The 27,418-nt window shown below is 37.7% G+C and overlaps 1 protein-coding gene across 22 annotated transcripts in view; it reads right to left on the bottom strand.

Moving 5' to 3' along the window:
• Window positions 1–27,418, bottom strand: part of CLOCK (clock circadian regulator) — a 55,311-nt gene that overhangs the window by 6,495 nt on the left and 21,398 nt on the right. For 12 of the 22 annotated variants that reach the window (XM_046939816.1, XM_046939820.1, XM_046939819.1 and 9 more), the window contains 20 exons: window positions 22,293–22,401; window positions 20,144–20,234; window positions 18,421–18,480; window positions 17,916–18,064; window positions 15,649–15,740; window positions 14,633–14,722; window positions 13,501–13,621; window positions 12,834–12,947; window positions 10,966–11,084; window positions 9,579–9,661; window positions 9,227–9,333; window positions 8,482–8,629; window positions 8,191–8,266; window positions 7,241–7,382; window positions 6,748–6,848; window positions 5,775–5,864; window positions 5,142–5,300; window positions 3,121–3,327; window positions 1,642–1,850; window positions 1,052–1,340 (listed from right to left, as the gene is read on the bottom strand). In XM_046939816.1, the coding sequence (XP_046795772.1) occupies window positions 1,052–1,340; window positions 1,642–1,850; window positions 3,121–3,327; window positions 5,142–5,300; window positions 5,775–5,864; window positions 6,748–6,848; window positions 7,241–7,382; window positions 8,191–8,266; window positions 8,482–8,629; window positions 9,227–9,333; window positions 9,579–9,661; window positions 10,966–11,084; window positions 12,834–12,947; window positions 13,501–13,621; window positions 14,633–14,722; window positions 15,649–15,740; window positions 17,916–18,064; window positions 18,421–18,480; window positions 20,144–20,190 (2,403 nt within the window). In that variant the 5' untranslated portion in view covers window positions 20,191–20,234; window positions 22,293–22,401. Of the gene's footprint in view, window positions 1–1,051; window positions 1,341–1,641; window positions 1,851–3,120; window positions 3,328–4,978; window positions 5,036–5,141; window positions 5,301–5,774; window positions 5,865–6,747; window positions 6,849–7,240; window positions 7,383–8,190; window positions 8,267–8,481; window positions 8,630–9,226; window positions 9,334–9,578; window positions 9,662–10,965; window positions 11,085–12,833; window positions 12,948–13,500; window positions 13,622–14,632; window positions 14,723–15,648; window positions 15,741–17,915; window positions 18,065–18,420; window positions 18,481–20,143; window positions 20,235–22,280; window positions 22,402–22,955; window positions 23,075–27,418 lie in introns of those variants that run through there. The other 10 variants (XM_015285398.4, XM_040698662.2, XM_040698661.2 and 7 more) reach the window with 6 other exon arrangements.

Genomic DNA, 27,418 nt, shown 5'->3' with positions numbered 1-27,418 from the left:
TTCAAATTCTAGCACTTAACAGGGAGGGAGGGCTGACAAGTTTACATTAAAAACCCTAAACTGTTGCCCAGAAAGAAATGCCAGGACAGGAACAGACCATTGGAGACCTTCATCTTCCACAATCTTCTTGTTTTCAAAAGTATGAAGTCAAAACTGCATGAACTTTTTAATTTAAAAGCAGGGACAGACACTACCTACCTGCTAAACAGCATGAATGAGTGCTGAAATTCAAATAACTAGGTATTCTTCAGTTCTCCTTTTGATCAGAGATTTCAGCTTGCAGCTAAAAAGCCTTTGCCTGATGAGTGGCTGAAGTTCCATTTTCCTACGGAAAAGCTTTTTAACAAGCTAATATTTCCTGCCACTGGCCCAGGTAAAGCAAATTTTACTCATCCATAAATGGAATCTTAACTATTCCTTGTCCACATAAACTTAGATTGAGTTTCCAGCTACTTACTCCACTGTGGAAATTCCACCTTTATCCAGGAAACCTCTTTTATTGTAAAAGGCAGACTGCACATAGTGAGAAAGTTTGTTCAACAGGCTGCTCAGGGAGGTGGTGGAGTCACCGTCCTTGGGGGTGTTTAATGTAGATGTGGCAGTGAGGGGCATGGTTAGAGTGGGCATGGGGTGATGGGTTGGCAGCTGGACTAAATTACCTTAGTGCTCATTCTAGATGGCCCCGCACAGTTCAGGCCGATGAAAGATGGACTGTGTGGGCAACATTTTCCTAGTAACAATACAATTATAGCAGCTGTGAAACAGTGGGTCATCTCTGTTGGTATGGATTTTTATGAGCATAGCATGCAGGCTCTTTTTCATTGCAGGTGAAAATGAATAGCTAATAGTACAGACCATGCTGAAAAACTGTTTTGTAGCTGAGAGCTTGCTCTATCAAACAGTGTTACTGTGTTCTCTGTATCAGTTATGGTTTCCATGGAACTAAATACAAGTCATTACTTTCATAGCAGCCTAAGTATTTTAAGATAATTCTAAGATAAGCATGCTGAAAGTCTCAGGACTGACAAACTTCTAGAGAATGCTACATTACCTGTAGGAACTGTTGCGGGTGCTGGGTCAGCTGTGGCTGAGCTGGTTGTTGAACTGCAGTGAGCTGCTGCTGCTGCTGCTGCTGGTCTTGCTGACTTTGCTGCTGCTGCTGCTGCTGCTGCTGCTGTTGCTGTGTTACTGGCAAAGTCTGTGGCTGCTGCTGTTGGGCAGCAAAAGTGGGATAAGCTGTCACCACCTGTCCCATAAACATAGTACTTGGTACCATTACCGCTCCACACGCTACTGGGGCTGTGACAAGTTTTGTTACAAGCTGCTGACCTTGAGAAAATCTGTCAATAGAAAAAGACATTTGGCATCACTTTAGGAAAAATGCATCCAGCCTTAGGTGCTCTTGACAAAAGCAGATTTTGTCAGGTTCATACCCTGTTGAACACTACTGGTTATGATAAGCCTATGAACACACCACTTTGGGTAAAGTTTAAGCAGAAGCTTAAGCTAAGTTTAAGCTAAACAGCTGTGCAATTACAATAACAAATAATATGGGTCTTTATGCTACTTTTCCATACATGATATTATAAATGCTGTGGTAACATACCTACAAGTCATCCCAATATGGTCTTGAAAACTTACCTGATTTGTCTATCTTGTGTAAAAGTAGTTACTGCAGCAGCATTCTGGTTATTGTTCTGTGGTAAGCTAGAAGGAACCTGGACCACATTTCCGGCTGTTGGCTGAGAAATCACCATAGTGTTATACAAAGGTGTTGAGACTGTGTTCTGGGACTGACCGGCAAGAGAAGATTGTTGACCGTGTCCACTAAGTACATTTTGCTGATTATGCTGTAAAGGAAGAATATGTAATGAATCAGTCACTTGAAAATAGCCAGCTACTACAGCCATCTTCCTCATTGTAATTACCCATGCTTTACAACTGCTAATGTTTTTCTATTACAAATGAATTCTTACTTTAAAGTAGACAGGTATTTCCTATCAATTGAGGATTTGGAGGTGGGACTGGCTCTAGGGCATCTGAAAATCTCTTAATCTCTTCTCCTCTTCAGAATATCTTTTTCCTTAATATTTCATCTGCTTGCATACTGTTTGTTCAAGATCCTGTCTTCCATTCCTTTAGCATCTCTGTGCCACATTAAAACACGCACATTACCTCAATCAATTTCATACTTCAAAGTCTGGAACTAACTTAATGCTAAAGTGATAAACTGTCCACCATTACTCTGCCTCATCACGGATTTTAAAAAGTAGTATGGAATTTGGAATAAAGTAAAGAGGAGGATGACCACAGAAATTACAATTATAAGCAGCCTCTCTATAAAATTGTCAAACACTTTAGAAGTCCTCAGTTTGAGAAAAAGGTTTATAGACATATGACAGAAGACCCTGAAATTATGCATGACTAAGATGAAAAGTGAGTAACTACACAGTGTATTTCTCAGTATGAAAGCTAGGTGGCAGGTTCAAAAACAAACATCAACAAATTTTGCAGGAGCTACAGCTGTAGAACTCACTGCAAGATACTGTGGATTTCAGAAGTTTACATGCAATCAAAACAAACTGGATAAACCCATACAAGAAAAATCCATCAAAGGCATTTAAAATGCAAAAGGCATCACCTATGGCACCTGACTGAAATTGCTGAGGAGCAGAAAAGTCAACTTCAGAATCATCAATATATGCCTTTTCTGTTCTTATGTTTTTCTAGGCATTTACTGTAGAGGTCAGTGTCTGGAAACTGGGTTTCAAGCTCAATTAGTACAAATGTTCTCATGCTGTACATTCTGTCAATAGAAAATTCATAAAAATTCACAAAAAGGAAAGCTAACTGTTTTCTGTATACTGGTTTTTCCAAAAAGCATTTGGAATTATTTGCATTTGTAAATTGTAATTAATTGTATTTGTAATTATTTACGTTTCTAAGTTTTAAAATTAAAGCAAGGCGTGAAACTGCATTAGCAAGAACATCAGTACATTTCAACTGTAAAACTCTGAACATCACGAAATGAACTTGATTCGAAGGACACAGTCACAAAAAAATTGCAGGGGGAGAAGTCAGGGAAGCTATTATTGCATTTCTCACTAGTGAGAATTTTACCTGTGATGCAGAGCTCTGCAAAGGCTGTTGCTGGATCATGTGTGGTGTACTTGTATGTCCTGTGTTCATTCCACTTTGAGTCTGATTAGTTTGAACAACCTGACCTTGCATGTTTCCTGGTGCAAGTTGCTGAACACTTGAAGAATTTCCAGATGTAAGCTGCACAGAACTGAAGTTTAGTCCAGAAGTTGACTGCTGCAAGAACATCTTAAAAAAAATCCTAAAATTAGCTCTTAAGAAAAATCTGTTAATTGTTCAATATCTAGGAAAACTAAAATTAATTTCTTATGATATTAATACAAGATAAAGCTTCATCCCAGTTATCAGATGCTCAAACAGCATCTGTTGATATCAGATGTTGAGCATCTGATATCAACAACTATCAAGAGCTAACTCCCATACAGGGTCTGTATTCAGAGACTCCACTATAACATCTAAGAATGAGAATCCTGATTTTTAAAGCCCTAAACATTGAGGTTTAATATTTGTTTTTAAATTAGAAGTAATATTTAATGTAGGCTGTAACTGTCTAAAGATCAAATTCTTTAGACATGCTGCTTTGCTGAGCATCTAGAAGTGAAACTAATTCAAAATCTCAGAAAACAGACATAGCACCAAGAAGACAATCTTCCTTGGCGATTACTAAACCATACTGGTTATACTCAATTTTCCAATATCACCTCATTTCAATAAACTGAATTTAGCATCAAAGTATTTTGAGTCTTTACAAAATGTTAGACTACAAACTACAATGACTCAATGTAATAACATAAAATGTGCAGCACTTCGATTTACATTCCACTTTCCTTAGTCCTAAATAAGGTCCCTTTGCAGTGCATGGGATGATAGCTGTGATAGCTCTCCTTTCAAGCACCTATAAAGCAATCTACTGCTGGAAGGCTTATGTGAGATCACAGTAAAACACAAAAAAGCACATGCCAGAAACTCTGATTCCTCAACATAATTTAAGCAACGTACTCAATACTTCCAGGAAGTACAATTTTTTTTACTATTTATTCAGAGTGCACACTGAAACTATTTAGATTCTTTTCTTATGATGTACTTTAGTTTTTTGTTTGTTTTTTTATTAAGCTAGAGAAGTCCAATCAATAAGGTCATTCTTTTCCTCCCAAGATAGCTGCTGAAAACAGAATGACAAAAGTAAAAATACATAAAATACATATATTGGTTAAAATACAGAAATCAGGTAGACAGGTCTTTGTTACTCTCATCTGCTAGACTGGGTAATGCATAGAATCACAGAATCACCAAGGTTGGAAAAGACCTACAGAATCATCCAGTCCAACCATCCACCCATCACCAACAGCTCTCACTGAACCATGTCCCTCAACACAACATCTAAACATTCTTTGAATGCCTCTGGGGTTGGTGACTCCACCACCTCCCTGGGCAGCCCATCTCAGGGCCTGACCACTCTTTCAGAAAAGTAGTATTTTGTAACCTCCATCCTGAATCTTCCCTGGCACAACTTGAGGCCATTCCCTATAGTCCTCTAGACTTCCTGTCTTTGTGGCTGAATAGCTACTCCAGAATGCCACACAATGTATAGCCACCTCACTAGGAGAATGCGTAAGAGGATCTAAGCCTGATAGTTGGGACAATCTTCTAAGAGGTATGCATTCATCCAAGAGGCATGATTTTTACACCCCTGAGCTAAAAGGGGAAATAAACATTCATTTTGCACATTTTGGGTGAATATTCTAATGGCAGCAGAGCTATTCAAGAAGTAATAACCACTACAACACATTTTTTCACATTTAGGTAGCACAAGCCACTGAACATTGAAAGAATACGTTGGGGCACACCTAGATATATTCAGAAGCAAAATGGTAAGTACCTCAGGAACAGTAACATCAGTTCTATGAATTTTGGGCACACAAGGTCCAGAAGACAGCTAACAAGAAGTACAGAGAATGCCATTGTGGAATGAAGTATCCAAAACTCATTTTAGATCCCTAAATTCTCTACAGATCAAATGTGTGTGAGTTACACTAACTCACCTGCAGTCCTTGACCGTGGACAATCTGAAGCTGTTCTTGAATTTTCCGCAACTCTTCCTGCTGCCGATGAATATTTGCCTCTATCATGCGTGTTCTTTGCTCTAGCTGGTCCTTTAGGTGCTGCATAGCTCCTAATTGAGCTGAAAACTGAAAGACAGGCTGTAGTGGCATGTATAAATTATAAGCTGAGCAAAAATAATCACATTTAATTCACAAGTAGTAAATACACTCCTCCAGACTAGCGAAGAAATCAAGCACTGCTTTTTAAACTGCTAGTAGTCATCAACCAAGGACAAAATCATCAGTACAAAAAAGTCACAGACTTCATGTTTAACTGATGCATCAGAATTAGCCTGCTTAGAACAAAGCAAAACAAATCACAGCAAAAGAAACTGATTGGCACTCAAATCACTAAGACCCTCTAAAAACTTCAGTAATTCACACGGTACTGTGGATGCTAAAAGATCTCACAGTTCAGAAACTGTCAAACAGAAATTTGCTCATTTTGAGAACAACATTAAAGGCAGCTTTGACATATAAGAATTCAGTTTTTGAAAGAGAAATTAACTTTATATTCAGATCAATCTGTTTAATAAATAATAAAGCAACTTAGTAAACCAACTTAACCTATACCTGGGACATGCTGGACTGGAGCTGTAAAGTAGCAGGCTGCGACATCGTTGGCTGTGTTACTGGTTGTCCAAGAGACTGGGAGCTTAAAGACTAGGATTTAAGAAAAAATGCTGCATAACTAGAAGAGAATGGACTTCAAACTTGACATGAAATACTTCCTTACATAAACTATCAATTCTAAAATGGCATCACATGAATATATGAAAAAAACAAGTATATTTCTTGAAATACCTAAACCTAAATCTTAAAGAATTAACAACACACACAAAAAAATTATAATACACATGAACTCTATATAATTGGTTCCCTGCTAAAAATATATAAGAAGCAGCAGGTATAAAACAGGAAAAATAAGCCTGCTTTAAAATTCTTTTTCACAGTAAGGGCAAAAACTTTCCAACAAGTTTGGAAGTTGACACTTCTGTTCTTAAACTAACACATTACACAACATATCAGTAAAATACATAATTTAATACACATTCTATTTCTGAAGAGAATGTGAATATGGAATATGAGCACTAAGCACACAAAGCATTATATTTTCTCACGTTATTAAGATCTCAGAAACCGTATTTAAGTATTTGCTGATATTCTTAGAGGTACAAATCTATATGAATCATCTATAGGGACACACAGCGTTATGTTGTACATACAATTTTATACACACACAGATACATACAAAATGCAGAATCACATAAAGAAGTTATGTGCGAGTGAAAGCACAGACTAAGATACATTCCTACAAATTCTGAAGCCCAAAACACAAATGCCTACACGCTTAATTATTGCATTCCCTTAAAATGTAGTATACCGCAGATGCATAGAAATGACAGTCACATATCACAAGTAAAAGTCTTACACTTTAAATGTTGTGTTTTCAGAGGAAATAAAATGAAGGTTACATGAATTTAATACTACATTTTAAAGCAAAAATGCACTGATTTAAGTACAAAAATTTTCTTCAAAGCGTTACCTGACTACTCAGAGATGATCTTCTTTGTGTAGACTTTTCATGAGCAGATAAGCTTTGTCTTGGGGGAGTGCTAGTGTCCACTGTCATTTTAGTTGGTGTCGCTGACAAAGTTGTTACAAGAAAAGGATATTAACAGCAATCTCAATTCCGCAATGCAGTAATCAAATCACAGGAAACTATTCCTGAATTAAAAAAACTTAAGGCTTGGACTCTTTTTTTTTTTTTTTTTTGCCTTGCATTTCCAAAAATAATGCAATCTGATGGACTGAAACAGGGCAGTGTAGGGGCTGCTACTGCAGTTTTAAAAGCAGAAACCATTACACAAGGTCTGAAAATCTTAGTGGCCAGAATATCTCTGACCCATCACAAAGGACACTCTCATCTGCACACTTTTAATAAAACGATGATTAATTGCTAGAGATGGATTTAATTAAGTAAAACAGCGAAAGTCTTCACTAAGAAGGAACTTATATATTCAATAGTTGATGCTTACATGAATGATCTGATACTGCAGTATGTGAAGATTTTCTTGAACTCCTGGAGGAAGCAGAAGGTGTGGGGCTGGTATCAAACCTTTCCAGAGCTTCTTTGAGGCTCACCGTGTTGATGTGATTATCAGACCCAGAGTCTTGACTCTGAAGAGACACACAGAATGAACAGCTATTTTATCAGATTCAGCACACAGTGTACATTTCTGGAAGCAAATATCTAAGACCATACAGTGCTCATCAATCCCTTTCATCACTAACTGCACAGAAGTAGCGTCCTGCTTTGCATCTGTAACTTCTACTCTTTTATAACAATTTTTATAACAAAACAAAGCCATAGAAGCCTAGAAACCAAAATGCATGCTGACATGTCACAATTTGACTGCTGAGCTGACCTCCTCCAGCAACTCAGCTAAGTCTGAACACCTGTGTTAGGAGTGAACTGCTTATCCTTTTGAAGAAGGAAAAGTTAATTCCACTAGAAGGAGCTCTGCCAGATGAAACCTTCTGAACTGCCAAAGGAAAAACACCACAGTGTATCTGCACAAGCTGGCTCAACTAAGACTTGCTGAGCTTCCAAGGGTGCTCATTCAAAATGAATTTTGCATACATCTAAGAAGTAGAAGAGAGTCACATAATGAAACAATTCCTACTTTCCTGTGAATTCCTTTAAGTCATCTCTGCATGCTGACCTTGTATGGGTCCTTCCAGTAAGGACGAATATTTATGTATGAACATAACTGCAGTAGGGACGTAGGGAAATAAACTGCTGAGAAGAGGAGGAGTGGAATAACAGTTAAACATCCTTCCTAAACTTCAATGACTTCAAATAGACACACTATTTAAAGATTGAAATAATTACTTAAATAGGACAAATACTTCTTGCTGCTAAGTATTTACTACATATTATTTTTACTATGAAATAAAGAAGTGAAACAAAAGGTTTGTTACTCACTTTATCTGCTTTTATCTCTGGCAGAGACTCCTCAATACCAAGTTCTCGCCGCCTTTCTGCTCTGACTTCTGCATAACTAGAAGAACAAACCAAATATGGTGTTTAATCCCCAGATGATTTTAAAAATACACCTCTGAATACAAACTCCTCTGATGTATCTTGCTTACAAAGTACCGCGGGAAGTTTTCCAGTAATTCCTTACTATTTATTATTTTCTATCTCAAAACAATACTAACTAGCAATACAGCTCCCATGAATATCTCTAACATGGATTTAGCAAGAAAAACTTACCTTACAACTGTGTGCGTACAGACAATAAACTCTGGCCTGGAATTCCACTGGTGGTACGTGATATAGTAATGTGTTTGCAGCCAAATCCATTGCTGTCCCTTTGTAAGGAATCTGTAATAACATGACTTCCCTTTCCCATATTGCATTACTGTAAAAGTGAAGAATAAAGTTTACTGCCTTTCCAGTTTATAAATACTGCAATTATATAATAAGCATTATTTCCCAACTCCTCATGTTCTGAGCCCATGTTCAATCTGATATTAAGGCTAAGAAGAGAATTAAATTGTAGTTTTCTACCAGAAAGAATCTGCACTTGTCTGAGAATTGCAAAATTCAAATGACCATTTTTGTAGAGCTTTTATATATAGGGAAATACTCATATGCAAAAAAACTGAAGAAAATCATAGCTAAACAGAGAATTTATTCTATCACATGCCTAGACAATTTTTGTATTTATAAAACATCACAGAGCCTTTTAAATGCTATTGGAAGAACTGGAGAAGTATTAATCATAGTGCTGTACACTCCAATGCACCACAAGGAAAAATCTAAATTAAAAGTTGAATCTATTTTCCAGTTCTGTGTCAAAAGAAAAATACCACGATCAGTAGTATGTATCAAATGAACAGGAGTAAAGAAACTTCACTCACAGATACAACAAAACTTCACTCAAACCACTTAACAAACTTTAAACTGAACATCTAGAAAGCAAATTAACTCATTTTAGCAACTTGGTCATACTCACAATGCTCATGACATTTTGCCAGATTATCTAGATCATCCACATGATAATAATCATAGCCTGATGTTCCCAAAACTTCAAATGGAAGATAGCCTATTATTGGAGGTGCCCTAATAAATAGAAAAATTACAGTCATTTTCTTTTGACAGGACAAAACAAAATCATTATTTTTTTTTTTTTTGCTTTTTTTTTTTGCATTTGCATTTTTTTATGTTTTTCTCAGAAAAAAATAATAAAAAATTAAACTCAATATAAACTATGAGTATAATTAATACTGATCAGTGAACTCTACACATTACAGCCATAGAAGTGATTCAGCTACTATTGCTGCTATATATAGGAAGAACTGCAGCACCTGTGATCCAAGAATAGGAACTTCCATTCTAAGCTATGCCTAGATGTGAACTCTTCATTGGGTTCTTCAACAGTGCACATTTCCTGAAAAGTGAAAAAAAAAAAAAATCTCTTTCAAAACTGCTCTATTCTAATTCATAAGCTCTGTTTAAATTCAGGCTTACCTGAAGTTAGTGGATAAATTTACAGTAAGTATAGAATTTGTAAATTTCACTGAGATTTTTTGTTAGATGCATAGCACTGAGGTAGAATCTAATGTCAGCCTTGCTAGGCTGACGCTCAGTTGATTTAAATGAGCTAGTAAACTCATGCTCAGCATCTACAAGCACGGCAGTACAAGCAGTACATGCCTATACGTGCTTAGGAAGATGGCGATCTTACTTCGGCTTTACAAATAGGATAGAGAGTACTCTAGATCTCTACTTCAGCTACTGCAGGAGCTTGCAACAGTACTCCCAGAGTAAGAAACATAGATATTTTCAATTTCATATCCTGCACTTTGGCCACAGTAACCCCATGCAGCTCTATAGGCTTGGGGCTGAGTGGCTGGATGACTGTGAAGAGCAAAGGGACATAGAGGTGTTGGTTGATGCTCGGCTGAACATGAGCAGACAGCGTGCCCAGGTGGCCAAGAGGGCCAATGCCATCCTGGCCTGCACTAGAAATAGTGTGGCCAGCAAGAGCAGGGAGGTAATCATCCCCCTCTACTCAGCACTCCCCCACTACTCTGCACCTCAAGTACTGTGTTCAGTTTTAGGCCCCTCACTGCAAGAAAGACACTGAGGCCCTGGTACATGTCCAGAGAAGGGCAATGAAACTGGTGAGGGGTCTGGAGCACAAATCTTAGGAGGAGCAGCTGAAGGAGCTGAGATTGTTCAGTCTGGAGAGGAGGAGGGTCAGAGGAGAGACCTCCTGCTCAGAGGAAAGACCACAACTTCCTGAAGGGAGGTTGTGATGAGGAGGGGTTTGGCCTCTTCTCCCAGGCAACAAACAGGACCCAAGGAAATGGCCACAAGTTGTACCAGAGGAGATTTAGATTAGACACAATGAAAAGCTTTTTCTCTCAGAGAGTGGTTGGGCACTGGAATGGGCTGTCCAGGGAGGTGGTGCAGTCGCTGTCCCTGGCAGTGTTCAAGAGGCATCAAGATGAGGAGCTACGAGATATGGTTTAGTGGCTTGTGGTACCAATAGTAATGGGAGGACAGTTGCACTACATGGTCTTGTAGGTCCTTTCCAACCCTGTGATTCTGTATGACAGAATTCATTATGACTTTCATCAATAAAGTGCTCTATGCATTTTCTCTAAAGTTTTCCTGTTCAGAGTACGGTTAAAATGATATATAAGTGATATGATATAAATGTGACATAAATGATATGAAAGTGCATACCTTGATAAATTGAGGTGTAGCTAATCTAACTGTGGCTATAAAGCAAACTTTGTCTTCATATGAAGGCCGGTGCGACCGCTGAATAGTTCCTTCAAAACCGTTGTGTGCCGAATTGGGAACTGAGGGAAGACAGAAGAGGTCAACAAAGGTTACAACACAGGCATGGAGGAGAATGGCAGTCACATCACAAGGCAGATGGATCAGTATTTATCTACTGTAGTTTCTTCAGAATTTGTCACCAACGTGAAAACTGTTACAGAGAATACATGCACATATATACAAAGGAACAGCAGCAACAGGAACACAACCATAAAGAAAATTTCTCCACTAAAATTACATAATTTGGTGACTGGTCGCAGCACTTTGGCCATGTTCAGTTTACCTTCCACAGTAACCACTTTTTTTGAAGGACTACTATTTAACTGTCTATCATCTATTTTCCACTGTATAGGTGGTTATTCCTGAATGCAGCATTTTGCATTTGTTCTTAACAAATGTGCCTGCTTTTCTCCCCAAAACCAATTTATTTTCTATACTTGAGACATTTTGCATGTTTTTGGCATTCTTGCTTCACTGTATGACTGCCAACTATGTTCCCTTATTCAGAATATAAATGAAAATACTGACAGAATCCAGAAAAAAAAAACATTAAAACTTCCATTTGACAGTGAATTGTGGTAACTTTTTCAACCTGTTCCTGCAGCTACTCCTACCAATTTCAATTAACATGTGTTTCCCTTACACGTTCATGGATATGTACTATGATCATGGTCGAAAGCTGTCTCAAAGCATACAGTTTGTCTTCTCCACACAGTGTGCTACTCTGGTAGAGAAAACTGAACAGATGTGAATGCTGTTTGTACTTGAAAAGTCCACAATGGCTGCTACTCAACTCCTTGTTAGCTTCCTGAGGCTATAGTTCAGCTATATAGTTCAGTTGTTTGTGTGGGAATATTTGATTCTATGATTCTATGATTTCCTGATCTTGAATTGCAACTTATAAGCCCACAGTTTTCCAGCTCCTCTTTCTGAGACTAACATCATATTTGATCTTTACAGACCTGTTTTTCTAGCTTTCCTACAGTATCAGATACTTACTTTTGGCTCTAACATTCAACTTCTCCCCATCCTATGGAAAAAGTCAGTTGATTTGCAAGACACAGTTTTTGATATTTTTTTTTTTAATGAGAAGTGATCTACTGAGCACAGCCCACAGTCCACCTGTCTGACTAACCAAACAGATGTGCCTCTCAAGCAGCTACTCAGCACAGGCTGCCCAAACAAACTTAAGATACTGTAGTACAAAAGTGGAAATAATGAATAAAAATAACTTCAAGTAGATGAGACAAGTCATTCAGGGCAGAAAAGTGAAATTCTATAATGGTCCATCCACTGATCTGAGTGGTAATTCCTGCCACTGAAAGTAGAAATGTGGGGGGAGAAGTGCAGAACACACATTTTACTTGTCAGCTCACTTCAAGAATAATGAGAAGAGCAGATACTTAGTGTTGGTGATCCTCAAGTTACTTAGTCACCTGCTTAAATATGGATTATACTTACATTAATTCAGGCTCTTACTTCAAAGTGTCGACTTAAACTTCTCTTACACTCTATTTAAAAATGTTTTGCAGCTTTCTTTAACTGAACGACTTAATATTTTGCCTTCAAATGCACGTATGTGTAATACCTGATGGGCAGTCCTACCTTGTTTTCATTAAAATAACACAAAATGCATGTAACTCTGTTTCAGGCTCCTCTTTTCAAAGATTGATTTTAGGTTTTCCTTAAGTTTTGCACAATCATCCTAAGCCTGTTCAGGTATGAAGCTCCCAAAGTATTCCACTCTAATGTGACTGGAGATTACTTACCATTATTCAAACACTTGAAATTGCCTATAAATTTTACATATTCATACGTAGGTTGCTCTTTTGGGTCTATTGTTCCTCGCAGCATATGGCAACAGAATTCTAGCTGATTTTTTGCTGAGAAAAGAACAAACAAATTAAAAGATTGCGTGGTTGATGAAACAGACAACAAGAAATGGAAAGCAGGAATAATTAAGTAACTTTACTGAGATGCTGTAAATGCGATTACAAACAGCTACAGCCTTTGCTTTTAACCAGTGTGACATTAGCTAAGCTAAAGAAAAGGAGAACTCATTTGGAATGTGTGTATGAAAGGACTGAATGCCAATGACATAGAGATCCCGTGAAAAAAATAGAACTCTTTTAAACAAGCATCTGCCCAAAACATAGCTTAATGTCCTTCCAACACCCATGGCCTATTTTCATTCTTGTCAGCTGCGAGAATGGTCTAAATAGAAGCTATGCAAACAAAGTCATAGAGTGAAATGCCACGCAACAGAAAATTACTCTTCAGGGAAAAGAGGAACAGCACAGCATGAAAGTGCTTCCATTCAAGTTGCATGTTTCATTCTGCAGGCCTCATCCACACATTTCCACTTACACAGCACTGGAAAAAAAAGAACTAATCACATACAATATGAAGTGGATTGTTTTTAATGCAACTACTTACATTTTAAGTATTCCGGTGTCAATGAATCGCTTTCCAGCAGATGAGAAGACAGAATTTTATAAATTTCTGAATGTTCCCCCTCTGGGATAAAATTAAATACACTCTGATCCACAAGATCAGACTGAAAGAAAAATATTTCATACATTTTAAAATAATGCAAGACATACAAAATCACAAACGTTACTATTTTAGTGCAAAACAATTCCACAGATCAGAAAAAGATCACTAAAATATTACTAAGTCATCAACATCACTTGCTGGACTACATGCCAACACTTCGCAAGTAAAGAAACCCACCATTTTCATTTGTTTTGACACCGTGAATCATTTAATGAAAATGCCATGAATGCATCAGATATGCACATGCATTTAAGTACAGTGGAACTTCTATTAATCTCTCTGGGAGGTAAATAAAGCAGCATTTAAATGAGAAATTATATAATGGTGGTCTAGTGCATTGTAATCTGTCAGTGGCAATCAACACATCCAAACAGCACTTTGTAACAAAAAGCACCTCCCTACACCACATACTTTACAATATTTGCAGTAACTATATCCAATTGGGAATGATTTACAAACATTATAGTAGTAACATTATTCAAAGGTGACTTCTAAAACTAGAACGTTTAATTTAGCAGTGAGCAATGGCACCAAAATTAAAGATGAGTGAATGTGATAAAATTCGAAGTATTCACCTAGCCTAAAAAGCAGACTCAACAATAATGTATTTCTTATGAGAGTTCTTTGGCAAATAAGCAGTAAAAAATTAGTTAAAAAAAATTCCAAGATACTGCTCTTTAGCAATATTCTTCTGATTCATGTAGAGGTCATGATAGGTGTGAACTCCAAAAGACCTCCCACAGTCACAACTGTTGTTATAGTCATGTTGAAGAGAAACGGACGCTAGTCTGGTACTTCTTAATCCTACATAAGAGAACACTGACTGCATTCTGCATATCCAAAGGAAATGCTTAATATAGGACACAAACCAGGAGCAAGGATTTGTGCAGAAGCATTAGAATACTATACACATCTGCACTATAATGTCCAAAAGAACAAAGATGATTAGTACTCATAGTAGAATATTATCCACAGACAAACTGGCACATTACTGAAAGCAACTCATACTTACTGGCAAATGTTCAAGTAAAGGAGTTACACTTTCAGACACATATATTATATTTCCATCTGTCATAATTGCTAAAAAAAAACCATCAAGAGCCTGAAATTAAACATAATAGGCAGTTAAATAAAAAGAAACTGCATATTAAAAATGTTAAGCTATATGCAACATTGAAAAGAATTTAGACCAGTTTTAACTGAATTTATTATAATAATGAGAATTCTGTATTAAAACTTCTCAGTCTTGCTTTGACACTGTGAGCATTACAACTTCTATATTGCTCTGTTCTCAAACAATCTATGATTTCACAGGCAAGATTTTGGCCCTTATGCATCTAGCTGTTGTTAAGCTGGCTCTGTGGCATGCCATCTTGTCTGCTTGTTATTTTTAATTACACCATCATTTTAAACACCAGAAAGCTCAAGAAAATGAGCTGTCCACAAAAGAAAGAAAAGGAGGAGAAATGATAAAAAGAACGAATGAAAGAGGTGGTGAAATCAACACATTTCAATATTTAAAAATCTCAGTATCTCCAAATTCAATAGGAGAAACTTGTAGCAAGACCTTACTTAAGCTTAAATACTGTGCAATACACTTCTGATTGCTTTATCTTCTACTTAAACATATTCCTGCTGAAAAAAACATGACTGACTTTTGATGGAAAATTACCAACAGAAAGGCATGACAGAACTGCATTTCTAAATAGGAAATCTTAAAGGTCACATCTTCAAAAATCTTACATCATTTTCTTCCAACTGTAAGTCACTAGTTGTGGACACAGTTTGTGAGAAGACTTGAGAAACACTAGAAACAGCTAGCAAAATCTTTAAAAACAGAAGCAACTATTTCAGTATCGCATACGTTTCATGTACATAGAAAATTCAGCTGTTTACCTTCATAAAAATATATAGATGGAACTAAAATTTGCAAATGAAAGACATGCCACCAAACCAAAAAATGTCACCACGGACTCACTGCTCCCCAGGAGGTAATACCCTACTTCCAGAAAAATAGAAATAACATACCTCTAACATTAACTGCGTGAACTCTTCATTACTAAGGAATGTTGGTTTCCAGTCCTGTCGAATCTCACTGGCATCTGACTGTGCAGTAATTTCTACAATAAAGCAAAAATGCAATATAAGGATTTACACTATTAAAAACCACTGTTTTTTCCTAAAAGCCACAGTAGGAAGTAGGAAAAGCTTCTCCAGTCTCCTCTATGTGTGGATGTTGCTCGCTTATCAATTCTTCACTATTTTAGCATTTTCAAATTTTTCTTGTTTACACATGCAAAGCAAGGTGTAGTATTTACAGCAGCATTACAAAGTGAGAAGTTCTCAGTCATGTAACTTCAGCATGGTCAGCCTGCTCTTTTTTGTTTGTTGGTTTGTTTACAGTAAGAAGCAGAATCCACTCTGGCCAACAAACAAATCAGATAGTTCATCTGGACCTGTTCCCAGCGTACCAAGCTTAGTCAAAGTGGAAGTGGTCCAGAAAGAACCAGAAGCAACATACTTAATCTAAATCTGGTGGCTGAACACAGTAGGATTTTCAACAGAAGAGCAGGCAATCTTTGTGAACAATTTAATCACTGTTAGGGTAATACCACGAACAGATCCAAGGACCTCAGGAGGCAAAGCAAGCGTCTGACCTTAGCCAACATTTTGTGCAAAACATTGTAATGTAAACCTGTGCAGAACAATGCTGGTAAGCACTGGCTATCACAGCTTTAGATACCTTACTATGATAACTGCAGTCACACAAATATTCTGTCCCATTAGGTCAAGGACAAATACCCAAGGCCTTAAAACATATCCAGTCCTACAGCTACATTTTTTCTTTTAGCCTCAAAACCAAAGACAACCAAACACACACACACACACACACACACACACAAAAACAAAAAACAACAGAATAAAAACAGCACCAGAAAAAAAAAGAAAGTAAGTTTAAGTTTATTCTATGGCACTATGCAGAATACATCTGGTGCTGCTTGAACTGTGTTAATAATACTAATGGAATATTCACCGTATCTTAACATACCTTGAACTTAAAACACTGTGGGATAAACAAATTCCTACTCACACACTTAACAGCCTACTTATTTTATTTTATGGTTAACTATAAGCTGCTTCCTTTGTTGCTACAGCTTTCTAATTAGCATACAAGCTAAGAAATTACTCAAGGAAATGGCTTAACTAGGGAAAGAGCATGTTTTCTTGAATTTTAATCTTGTTTTTGGCAGTGCAAACCACAAGGTGCCATATTAAGAACATGCGTACAAGCAGATTTAGGGATTTGTCATTTCCAGAAATATCAGAAATAAATAGTGTAGGCTTGGTAGAAGATGGTTTTTTTTTGCTAAAAGAAAACAATCAGTAATGAATTTCAATATAACTCAACTTGATGTATCCCTCCCTCATGAGCTGATGCAAACAACTAGAGAAACAAAAGCACAGCAAAGATATCCAAAGATATTTCTAGTTTTGACATTTCACATTCAAGTTTACAAAACAAACACTCATCATCTTATATATAAGTGGATATGTCTTCAAAATGAGAAAGTTCAGCTGAAAGCATTTATAGATTTTCTGCCTTTTTTCCCCTCAATGCTACAGCTAGAAAGTAGAAAGAAAATGCCTGTGTTCCAGGTCTGCATTCCCAAATTCCCAAGGCATGCCACTCTGTCTCTCATCAAACAAACTAGCCCAATAAAGCTTGCTGGAGAACACAACGCTCTATCATCCCAGTTAAAGCTGACAGCCATGTAGATTTCAGATAGCAGAGAGGGAGCATAGATTCCCTTGGATTCGCTTTTTCAGTAATTTATCTTGCAGGAGAGACAAATCAACTGTTCAAAACACAGTCTAAGTATTAAAATGAGTGCTTCCAACAAATACATTCACTGAAATGGATCAACAGAGCTCTCCTGACAAACAAAACTTTGACAACTTGCACCTTATGAAGCAATAGAGGTCTCCGTCATCCCAGCTCAAACAACTTCAAGGTTATTTAGAAAATAAATGCTTCTCTTTATGAAGCAAACTTGTTTGACAGCTATGGGATTAAAAAAAATCAAAACAATACCAATTTTGAAAAATACTGTCAAAAACAGAGCAATACGTCAGGTACCTAAATTATGATGACAGGAGTATCTTTCTTCAGGGGCTCTTTAGATTTTTTGACAATCCCCTTAAAGGAGCTGCACAATTGTTAATGCTTTATGTACTTAGTGCATATCATAACTACTTTCATACCTTACAAATGTATTTTTTCTTGTTACAATTACCTTTGTGCTTCCGTAAAAAGTCAATGCTCTTCTGCAGTACAGTGGATTTATCCATCTTCCGAGCATTACCTGGAAGCATGGAACCCAGCTCTTTGATAAGAACATTAAACTGATCTCGACGTTTCTTTTCAGACTTGTTTCTAGACACTCTGACAAATAAAACAGAAAATGTTTTATAGCAATTATGAGAATTTATAATAAGATACATACTACAAACCCCTGTTGTAAGAACTGTCACATCGACTCCAAATCACAGGCAACATTTTCAAAGACTGGCATTCTTCTCAAGGAGTGGTGCACCTGGGCCTTCACAACAGACCCCACTTTGACAAAAATACAAATAAATATGCAACTTATCTAGAGAATAACAGCAAGAGAACTGCTTGAATAATGTTGCAAAATGTGCTTACTTACAAAAGACTCATGCTTTTCATTCCACTGAGAAATCTTGGCCCAAAGGTACAAGCATAGGACATTCTTAGTATTAGGTAAACTGAAAAATTACCTCTTTGCTTTATCTTTGTCATCTTCTTCCACCAGACCATCAAAAATGCTTCCATCATTTCTGAAAGAAACAAAAGTAATGAGAAAGAAAAAAAAAACAAAAGAGAGACTTCATTATACGTCATTTCCCCTAAATCAAGAAACTGAAGCACTGTTTTATTACTGTGATGTCTCACAAGGACCATCATCAATAACCCAAAGTCAAGCCTGCTATAACTTCTTGTAGGCTGTTTAAAGACAGACAGCATAAAGATTCACATTTCTGAAACAGCCCAAACTAGTTTTAGGGTATTTCTAATGCGAACTCAAAACCCTACACAAACACTTAATTGAACATTATTTAATTCTATTTTTCCATCTTCTTAATTATTTGCTTTACCTCATCCTTTTGAAAACATTACAGGAGAAATATAATTTGTTACTTCTACTTTTTCACAACATCTATTACAATATTGGAAATACTTAAGTAAGAAAGTACTTGTTTTGCCTTAAATACATTAATAATGGAAGAGAGCTTAGGAACGTGCTATACTTCATCCATGGGAGTAGTTTTATGTATATACAATTAACTCCAAACACTAATGCTAATTATTCATTACATTTGGTTCCCAAACAAGTAGCACAATTTTTACTCAACTTGAAAATTGTGCATGTATTGCTAATGAGGTCTTAAGATATCAAAATGAGAACGTTTTACTTTTAAGAAGCCTCAGTATATTTTATACAATACTTTATTTTATTTCCTTTTAAAAGTCAAGTTGAAATTGTTCTTCTGCTTTTCAGAACCGCTGTATAATTGACTCATATTTTATTTCTCTCGTTTCTTCTGTCTGCAATCAGTTTATTTAGTGCTGTTTGCCCACTGGCTACTGTGTGTCCAGCCTTCATTTTTTAACCTCCTGTTTCCTTCCCTTGAGGCAAGTAACTGTCCATGCAAAAAGCTTACTTCATCCCTTCGATTTACACTGATAAATCATCAGGTAATCATATATAATGATAAGCAGAGATGTTAGGAAGTAATTGTCTTCTGTTACTACATCAACATGAAACTTTCAGAAAGAATTCCCATATTCAAAATGCTGAAGCTTCAGTGAGATTCAGCACAACTTCACAAAAAAAATAAAAAGTCATGTAAGTATTTTAAAACATTTATCCTTTATATTTATTGGGTTTTAGACAGAATGGGCTTAACTTTCTGTAAATTTTATGCAAGTCTCATTTCCTGAAGTCTCAAAAATGGTAATAAGCAGTATATTAGGGACAGATGTTCACCCAAGCTGCTAAGAAAGTCTAGGGCAAGGAATCAAGTAGAAACCACGCCTCAGCTATTACTTTTCCCTTGAAATGGGTTACCAGGTCACTTTACTGTCATCTGTAGCACCACTAATCATTTAAGTGTATTTGTTTTCTTTAATCAAACAGTGAAGTACTTAAAAAAAAATCAAGTAAGCATTAAAAATCAACTTGCACAGATGCTGTTCCATGTCTGAAAAAAGTCATACACTTTAAGATTCGTCTCAAACAATAAAATAAACTATTTCCAATGATTGCAACACGATACATTTAAAGGCAACCAAAATAGCAGCCAAAAGTAGCCAAAATCTCACCCCTCTTATTTTTTTTGCATAAATTATTGTTCTCTGTGTATTAACTGTAAAGATAAAATCAGTAATGGAAATATTTAACAATAAGTCCCTCAAAACTCACAGTTTCTATAAACATACCTGTCTGCAATGGAGCTCATTTTATGGGTGCTTATGGTAAAAAACATAACATAGCACACTTTAGTCTTGTGGTAGACATTTGTACGTTTGCCTGTAGGAAAAGAAAAAACAATCAAAATGTAACTCTGGAGGAATAACCACATACTTCACTAGAGCATTCTTGTTTCTATTTGCTCTTTAAACTGCTTTTAATCTCCCCTCAGTCTCCTGCTCTGTACTGTCATCTTCTCTAACCTAGTCACCATTACCTCCAAACCTGGACTTTAATATTTTATTTTACATGACAGAGTTTAAGAGAACACAGTTTCATTACATGTCATAACCAATAAATTTGGACACAGCCAATATAAACTTTTTCCTGGCTCCAAATTTGGGGATTTAAAATTTAAGTGAGTATTTATTTCAACAAATATCTACTTGCTGGCACCCAAAAGTTACAGAACTACACAGGTGTACAGAAAGATTGAATGCCAAAGATAAAACAATGCAGTAAAATCTCTCTCTTAGACATAAAAAAGTCAGTAGTCAAAAGCTGCTTATGGAGCAGCAGGACTGGAATGTAAGAGATTAAGGAACAACTGTGTGCAACAAGAAGTTTTATATAAGAGCTACAGTTGCAGATCTTCAGGTGTTTTTAAAATGCTATAAACTTAACATTAAACAGGAATTACATTTATTTCAAAGGAGCTCATTTTAGTCACTTCAGCAACTCACAATTTCTGAGAAGGAGGGATTTACTTGTTTCTAAAAGTGCCAAATGCAGCAGAACTTGCAGTGTTAATACCACAAGAAATACAGCAGCTGCTACCTCATGATCCAAATAGTTGACAGAATGTTCCAGGAAGAGCTAATCCCAGTTTTTCAACAGAAAGGGAAACTGAGGAAGAAAGCTTATGTTCCGACCGAACTGTCTCACTGTCTACAGCAGCCATGTATTACGGATGTTTCCTTTACAATATTAGCCTTTTTCCCTGCAAAACTTCAGAACTGAGCACAATGGGAAAAAATAACTGGGAAAGCTGGGCTGCAGCACAGTCTCCTTCAAGGCACATAATAGAACATGCATGCAACTTTGCCTAAGAGCCCTCTTAACCACTTGTTCAAGTAATAAGGCCCAGCTTTGTGTTGCACTTATTCTCCAAAATCCACTGCCCTGCAGTGACACTTGAAGTAAACCATTCTACTACTCAAATACTTCAAAATAGCAATTGTATTGGCCATTCCTACAGACTAAACTCCCTACATTTGTTGGCCAAGGTTTATAAAGTAACAAAGCTGTACTACTTGAAAACAAGCCAGAAATGGGAAGAGAAAAACAAATTTTGAAAGTTTCTGTTCAAATTTTTGTGAAAAGTAAGCAACAGCAGAGAGGTTACATTGCTCAGCTGTAAAAGCAATCTACTATCACTATCTACTATCACAGCAATCACTAGCACAGAATCAAAGATGACTGGAACTTTGTTTTCATTCAGATTATACAATATGCATTGATGGAGGTATGCACTAGTTGCAATTTAAACCTTGCATCAATTTTTAAACAATTTGGGAACTTAGAGGGATTGAGCATAACATGTAATTCCATTGGCTAAATGAGACACTGTTCCATTAATATGTAAAAAAAATATACAGCTGAGTGTCTGTCACTAAACACAACTTGTGACATAAATGACACCTTCCTTATGCAGAATCAGAATTTAAGAGTCAATATTTTTCACTTTAACAAAGTGCTCAGTTTCTGGAATTGTACAAAATAATTCCCTTGTTACAGTATACAGACCTCCTGTCAGAACTGGTGACTTGATCTGGCATCCAAGACAATTAAAGAACTTAAAAACTATCTAAAATGTACACGTAGTGCATTTTTTTCTCTCTCTTCAAGGTCTGACCCTTTTGGCTTTGCATCCGAAGTAGCAAGACACTGTAACTGGCAGTGGTTATACATGTCAGTGGATAAACTGCAGAGATACACCCAATGAAATCAGGCAACTTTAAAGCAAACAGCACAGAAATCAAGGGCTATATCTATTTCTAAAAATCAAATTCAGTCATGTTCTACAGCAAAAAAGACAATACTTTGCCACGGCCTTTTAGTGCTGATGACAGAAAGCCAGAGGAATTTTATTAATTAAAAGAATACCTTTTATTTTACCTTTTATACTTTGGGACTTGTTAAAGTGTATGGTTTAGGGCTGAAACGCTGGTTCTTCTCAAGAATAACGTGGAGTATCCTCTTCTGCAGAAAAGCATTAAATTATGAACTGTAAAAAATCACAAAGGAGAGTTTTTCAGTCAATGAATTATAGAATTATTATTTTCTAAATAAAAAAAGTATTCATTCCAACAAGGGGGATTTATTAATGCCATATTCTGCCTACTTTCACTGTCAGAAATCACCTTGCTTTAAAGCTCTGTTCCTTGTTAAGCAGTATATCCTAAAACTATTTCATCTCTGCTTCAAGCTGCTGTCACTTTGTGTCTATCTTTAACCTTGACATCATTTTTACTTTTAAATGTGGCATCAACCACACCACCTACACCTTCGCTTTCATTTGCTACCTGCAAAGCGACTCTATACTGTTATTTAAACATCTCTTCTGCTAAAACTCTTACTTGGCCCTCCTCTGGCTTTGCCACTGATGCCTTCTCTTCAAACCCCCAGAATTGCTACTCTCAGGACAGCAGAATGTGTAGAATGCTGTTGGTGACTAGCAAAGTCGTCCAGCTGCATTATTGCTGCTGCCTCAGACAGACATCAAATTCTTCTTCCAAAACCCAGCTCAAAAACCATTCCAAAAACATATTCCAAACTTACCCCACAAATGCAGTATTTACATTAAGAAAACCAGTCTAAATGATCATCAATTTCTGGTTCCTTTATGCTATCACTTTTCATTGAAATGTATCTTCATAGTTTCTCTCTTGCATTGTGCTACTTCCTACATTTCTAAGTCACCTGAAATTGCTTTTTTCCCCGCCTTCATCTCACTTCTCTCTCCTTGCTTTCTGTTCTTAAAATAAAATGAATTCACTGAACGACGTGTCCACAAAACCTTCTAGAAACCTTATTATAAAAAGCACTGAATTCTAAAAAGGACGTTGTGATCTAAAAACAAAGCTGATGCTCCTCTCAAATCCATTAACGCTACTGAAAGCATCAGAATTATTTCTGTACTTTTTAAAGTATTGGGTTAGAAAAATTAAATTTCCCCTTCCCATGCACCTAGCAGAGGCTCTTAAGTGGTTAAAAACCAGACATAAATGTTAACATAGGAAGTTAAAACACAGCAGAACAATCTGCCAAAAACAGGAAAAACAATTACGGCATGATTCAGTGAAGCCACTCACTCTTTTCTGACCAAATAACCTGCTGCCCCATTGACCTACTTTTTTAGGTGCTTACAGCCTCCTCTCCTCTCCTGTTTTGTTCCGTTTGACAAGTGCAAACAGCAACAGTGACAAAGAGTCCCATGTAGGCTAGGTTACAGAGGCTGCAACATGAAACCCATGTTTTTAAACTACTTGGAGTTGAAGAACTCTGCCAACTCTCACCCAGCTCCTAACAGAGGAAAATTTTAGACTTCATCTCCGCAGCATGCAGAAGTTTGGGGTTTTTTTGCTTTTTTTTTTTGTTTGTTTGTTTTTTGCTCTTAATCACCATTTTAAGCACCATAGACCTTAAGCACAGAACCATATACATTAATGTCTAAAACAAAACCAAAAAAATACGAAGCTTTTAAGATATTTCAAAATGGGATTTCAAGAGGAAGAGGACAGGAATATGTTTATGTTATAAAAGGACATAGGCGAGCTTAAACCAAAAGGAAAGCTAATCACAGTGGAAAAGCTTTTGTAACCAAAACCACATAGATCTCTAACTCAGTAGAAATGGCATGCATGTGAAAGCGAGCAGAAAGGTCTGGACGCCTACACACCAGCTCTTTCAGCCACAAGTGTTCAAAGGTCAGGAGTCTGTCTCTATAAATCATGAGTGCTGGGTTCTTGTGGGTTGGTTTTTTTTTGCTGTTGTTTTTGAAAATTATTTTCAATATGATCAATTATTTCTTTCTGTTTCCAGTTTTCCTATCTTTCGTACACATTCAGTGCATGCTTTCACATTTTTCTGCCCGATCAAGAAGAATAGCGACTTACTATTTTTAGGAAAACCTAAGTTCCTCAATTAAAAACCTCAGCTGCTGCCATGGATATACAAATTGTTAATACCCAACATTGCTCAATCTGTAGCAGAAGCAGGAAAGCTAGCAATACCGCAGCCTCTGTGCTGTGCTGACTTATCATTCTGAGAGTGACACGCAGTTACTGGATAGCAAGCTACTGCACGGCCAAAGAAACACAGTTCTGAATATGTCCCAGGGTAAAAAGCCACAATCCAACCTCAGGTAACAACAAAAAAATTTGCACCATCTGACAAAACGTTCCATGTTGCAGGCTGAAGGAATTTCAGTAACCTCAGCCCGATTTTGTCATTGACTGCTCTGCACACTGACAGTATTAAAGCTTAGAAACGAGTTCAAAGACTGGGAAAACTGTGAAATCACATTACAGTCTTGCTCATGACAAGTATTTTGTCAGGACTGGAACCGAAAACAGATGAGGAAACAGCCAATTCTGTACACAGTCAGTGACCAAAGCCTTTAATGTCTCCTCTGACACTTCAACAGTAACATTACTAAATATTTCTGAGAAGTTTTGTCTTCGTACTGTAAGAAAGAGGTATCTGCATACATCTTAACTTTATACGTAACGTTTTCATCACTTCACAGATTACAGTTCTCAGATAGTATTATAGGAAGATGACAAGCACTATTAGGACAAATCATTCACCCAGGAAAGACTTTACAAAAAGTAGAAGAAGTAATTCAGTTGTCCAACAATGCAGTGTCTGCAAACTGAATCAGATTAGCATCCTTAATACTCTGTGCCATAATCCTATTTTGCCAGGGGAACAAACTAGCGATTATAATCACTGAGGATTAGCTTTAGAGATCTTGTTTAAAGAATCAAAATCACAGGACAACAGTCTGCACTTCCACAGCAGCTGATGCCACAGAACAGCGGGATACTCTGGAGTTACAGCGCTCAGTGAGCAAGCCAAGGAGCAGAAAAGTCACACTGTGAGTTAACAGCCAAACCAGTACCTGACTCCCAACACAAGCAGAGCAACAAGAACTTATTTATTAAACAGACTCTGAAGATAATTATAAACCACCTTGATACCACTTTCCAAGAACAAAGGAACACTTACGTCTGCAAGTTTACACTACAGACTTTTCAGATTTTACTCTAGTGAGACATCCCAACATAACAGACCAACAGAGATCCATCTGTTGTCCTGTGTCCAGCATAGTGCATCACTATCACTCATGTTTTCACTTCATTCCTTCCTTCCTGTTTCCCTCCCCAGTCCAATCATTTTTCTCTTCATCTTTTAAGGAGGAAGGAATAGAGAGAAGAGAAAGAATCTGCTCTGTTTAGTTTTGATAAAGTATGGATTTCTGGAGAGAGTAAGAGAGCTTAAGACAGGTGAGCCATAACCTGTTCCCTAATCAGATACAGGTTGACCTAGCAGAGCAAGTTAGCGTGTTTCAAGATAGTCGCTTATTTGCTTGTAATGATACTCACACCAACAGAAGGCAAATTAGAGTAATGGGACCGGCACTGTTCAGTATCTTTGTCGGTGACATGGACAGTTGCATTGAATGCATCCTCCACCAGTCTGCAGGCAACACCAAGACACTTGGTGTAATCAACATGCTGCAGGAGTAGAGGAAAAACCAAACCTCTTCTGCATTTTAAACACATTTGACTGTCCAGCTACTGGGAAAACACTTCACTTTCTAACTTGGGACTGAATACAGACTGCAGTTTCCATCTCTCCAGGTCACGGTTATAGGAAGCACCTCCATTCATCATTTCCCTGTAACACACCAGTTGGGTTGATCTCTGCTCAACCAGCTCATCTGCTACCATCCTTCCACTTTTGTCTGGAGTCTGCTTCCCCTTTGCTACCTTCAGCACAGAGAATAGCACACAGCTTCCTGTCCTCTGAAGAGTTCTGTGTCAAAGAGCTGGCCTTTGGCACATTGCAGATCTCTAATCTGGGTTCAGGATCTGATTCACCAGTTGAACTTCCCAGCTTGTTCTTAGACTTGACTTCATATCACAGAGTAGCCTGATGATCTGGGCTCTTGCCTGAACCTGATTACACCCTCTGATAAGCAGTCTGTCCTTTTGGCTCTCTGCAGTGTCTAGAAAGAACTCAGCTCGTAGTTGCAAAGCTTCACACAAAAGTGGCATGGTTGACACAGTGGAATGAAGGGATGCCATTCAGAGGGACCTCAACAAACTTGAAAGGTGGGCCCGGCTGAATCTAATGAGGTTCAACACAACAAAGTGCAAGGTTTTACAATTGGGCCAGAGGAATCCCAGCCATTTATACAGACTGGAAGGAGCAGTCATTGAGAGTGGCCCCACAGAGAAGGACCTGGGGGTCCTGATGGATGAAAAACTTAACATGAGCCAGCAGTGTGCTCTTGCAGCTTGGAAAGCAAATGGTACCCCGGGCTCCATCAGAAGAGGGGTGGCCAGCAGCGACAGGGAGGTGACTGTCCCTTTCTACTCTGCTCTTGTGAGACCCCATCTGGAGCACTGCATCCAGGTCCGGAGCCCCCAGTTCAAGAAGGACAGAGAGCTGTTGGAGAGGATCCAGAGGAGGGCCACAGAGATGGTCAGAGGGCTGGAGCACCTCCCCTATGAGGACAGCCTGGGGGAGCTGGGCTTGTTCAGCCTGGAAAAGAGAGGGCTGCAGGGTGACTTAACTGCAGCCTTTCAGTACCTAAAGGGAGCCTGTAAACAGGAGAGGAGTCAACATTTTGAAAGGGTAGATAACAGCAGGACAAGGGAAAATGGTTTCAATTTGAAGGAGGGAAGATTTAGGTCGCACGTCAGGGGGACGTTCTTTACTATGAGAGTGGTAAGGTGCTGGAATGGGCTGCCCGGAGAGGTTGTGGATGCCCTATCCCTGGAGCTATTCAAGTCCAGGTTGGATGGGGCCCTGGGCAGCCTGGTCTACTATCAAATGTGGAGGTTGGTAGCCCTGCCTGTGGCAGAGGGGTTGGAGATTCATGATCCTTGAGATCCCTTCCAACCCAGGCCATTCTGTGATTCCATGTGTGATTCTGTGGTCTTTGATAGTGAGCTGCTGAAGGCCTTTTTTAGTGTTCAAGTAAGTGCTTATCAGTCTTCTTTTCCTCCCCT

This window comes from Gallus gallus, chromosome 4, assembly GCF_016699485.2.
Source record: "Gallus gallus isolate bGalGal1 chromosome 4, bGalGal1.mat.broiler.GRCg7b, whole genome shotgun sequence".
Classification (NCBI taxonomy): Eukaryota; Metazoa; Chordata; class Aves; order Galliformes; family Phasianidae; genus Gallus; species Gallus gallus.
The sequence above is the reverse complement of the archived record's forward strand: the minus strand, read 5'-3'. Positions and strand labels throughout refer to the sequence as shown.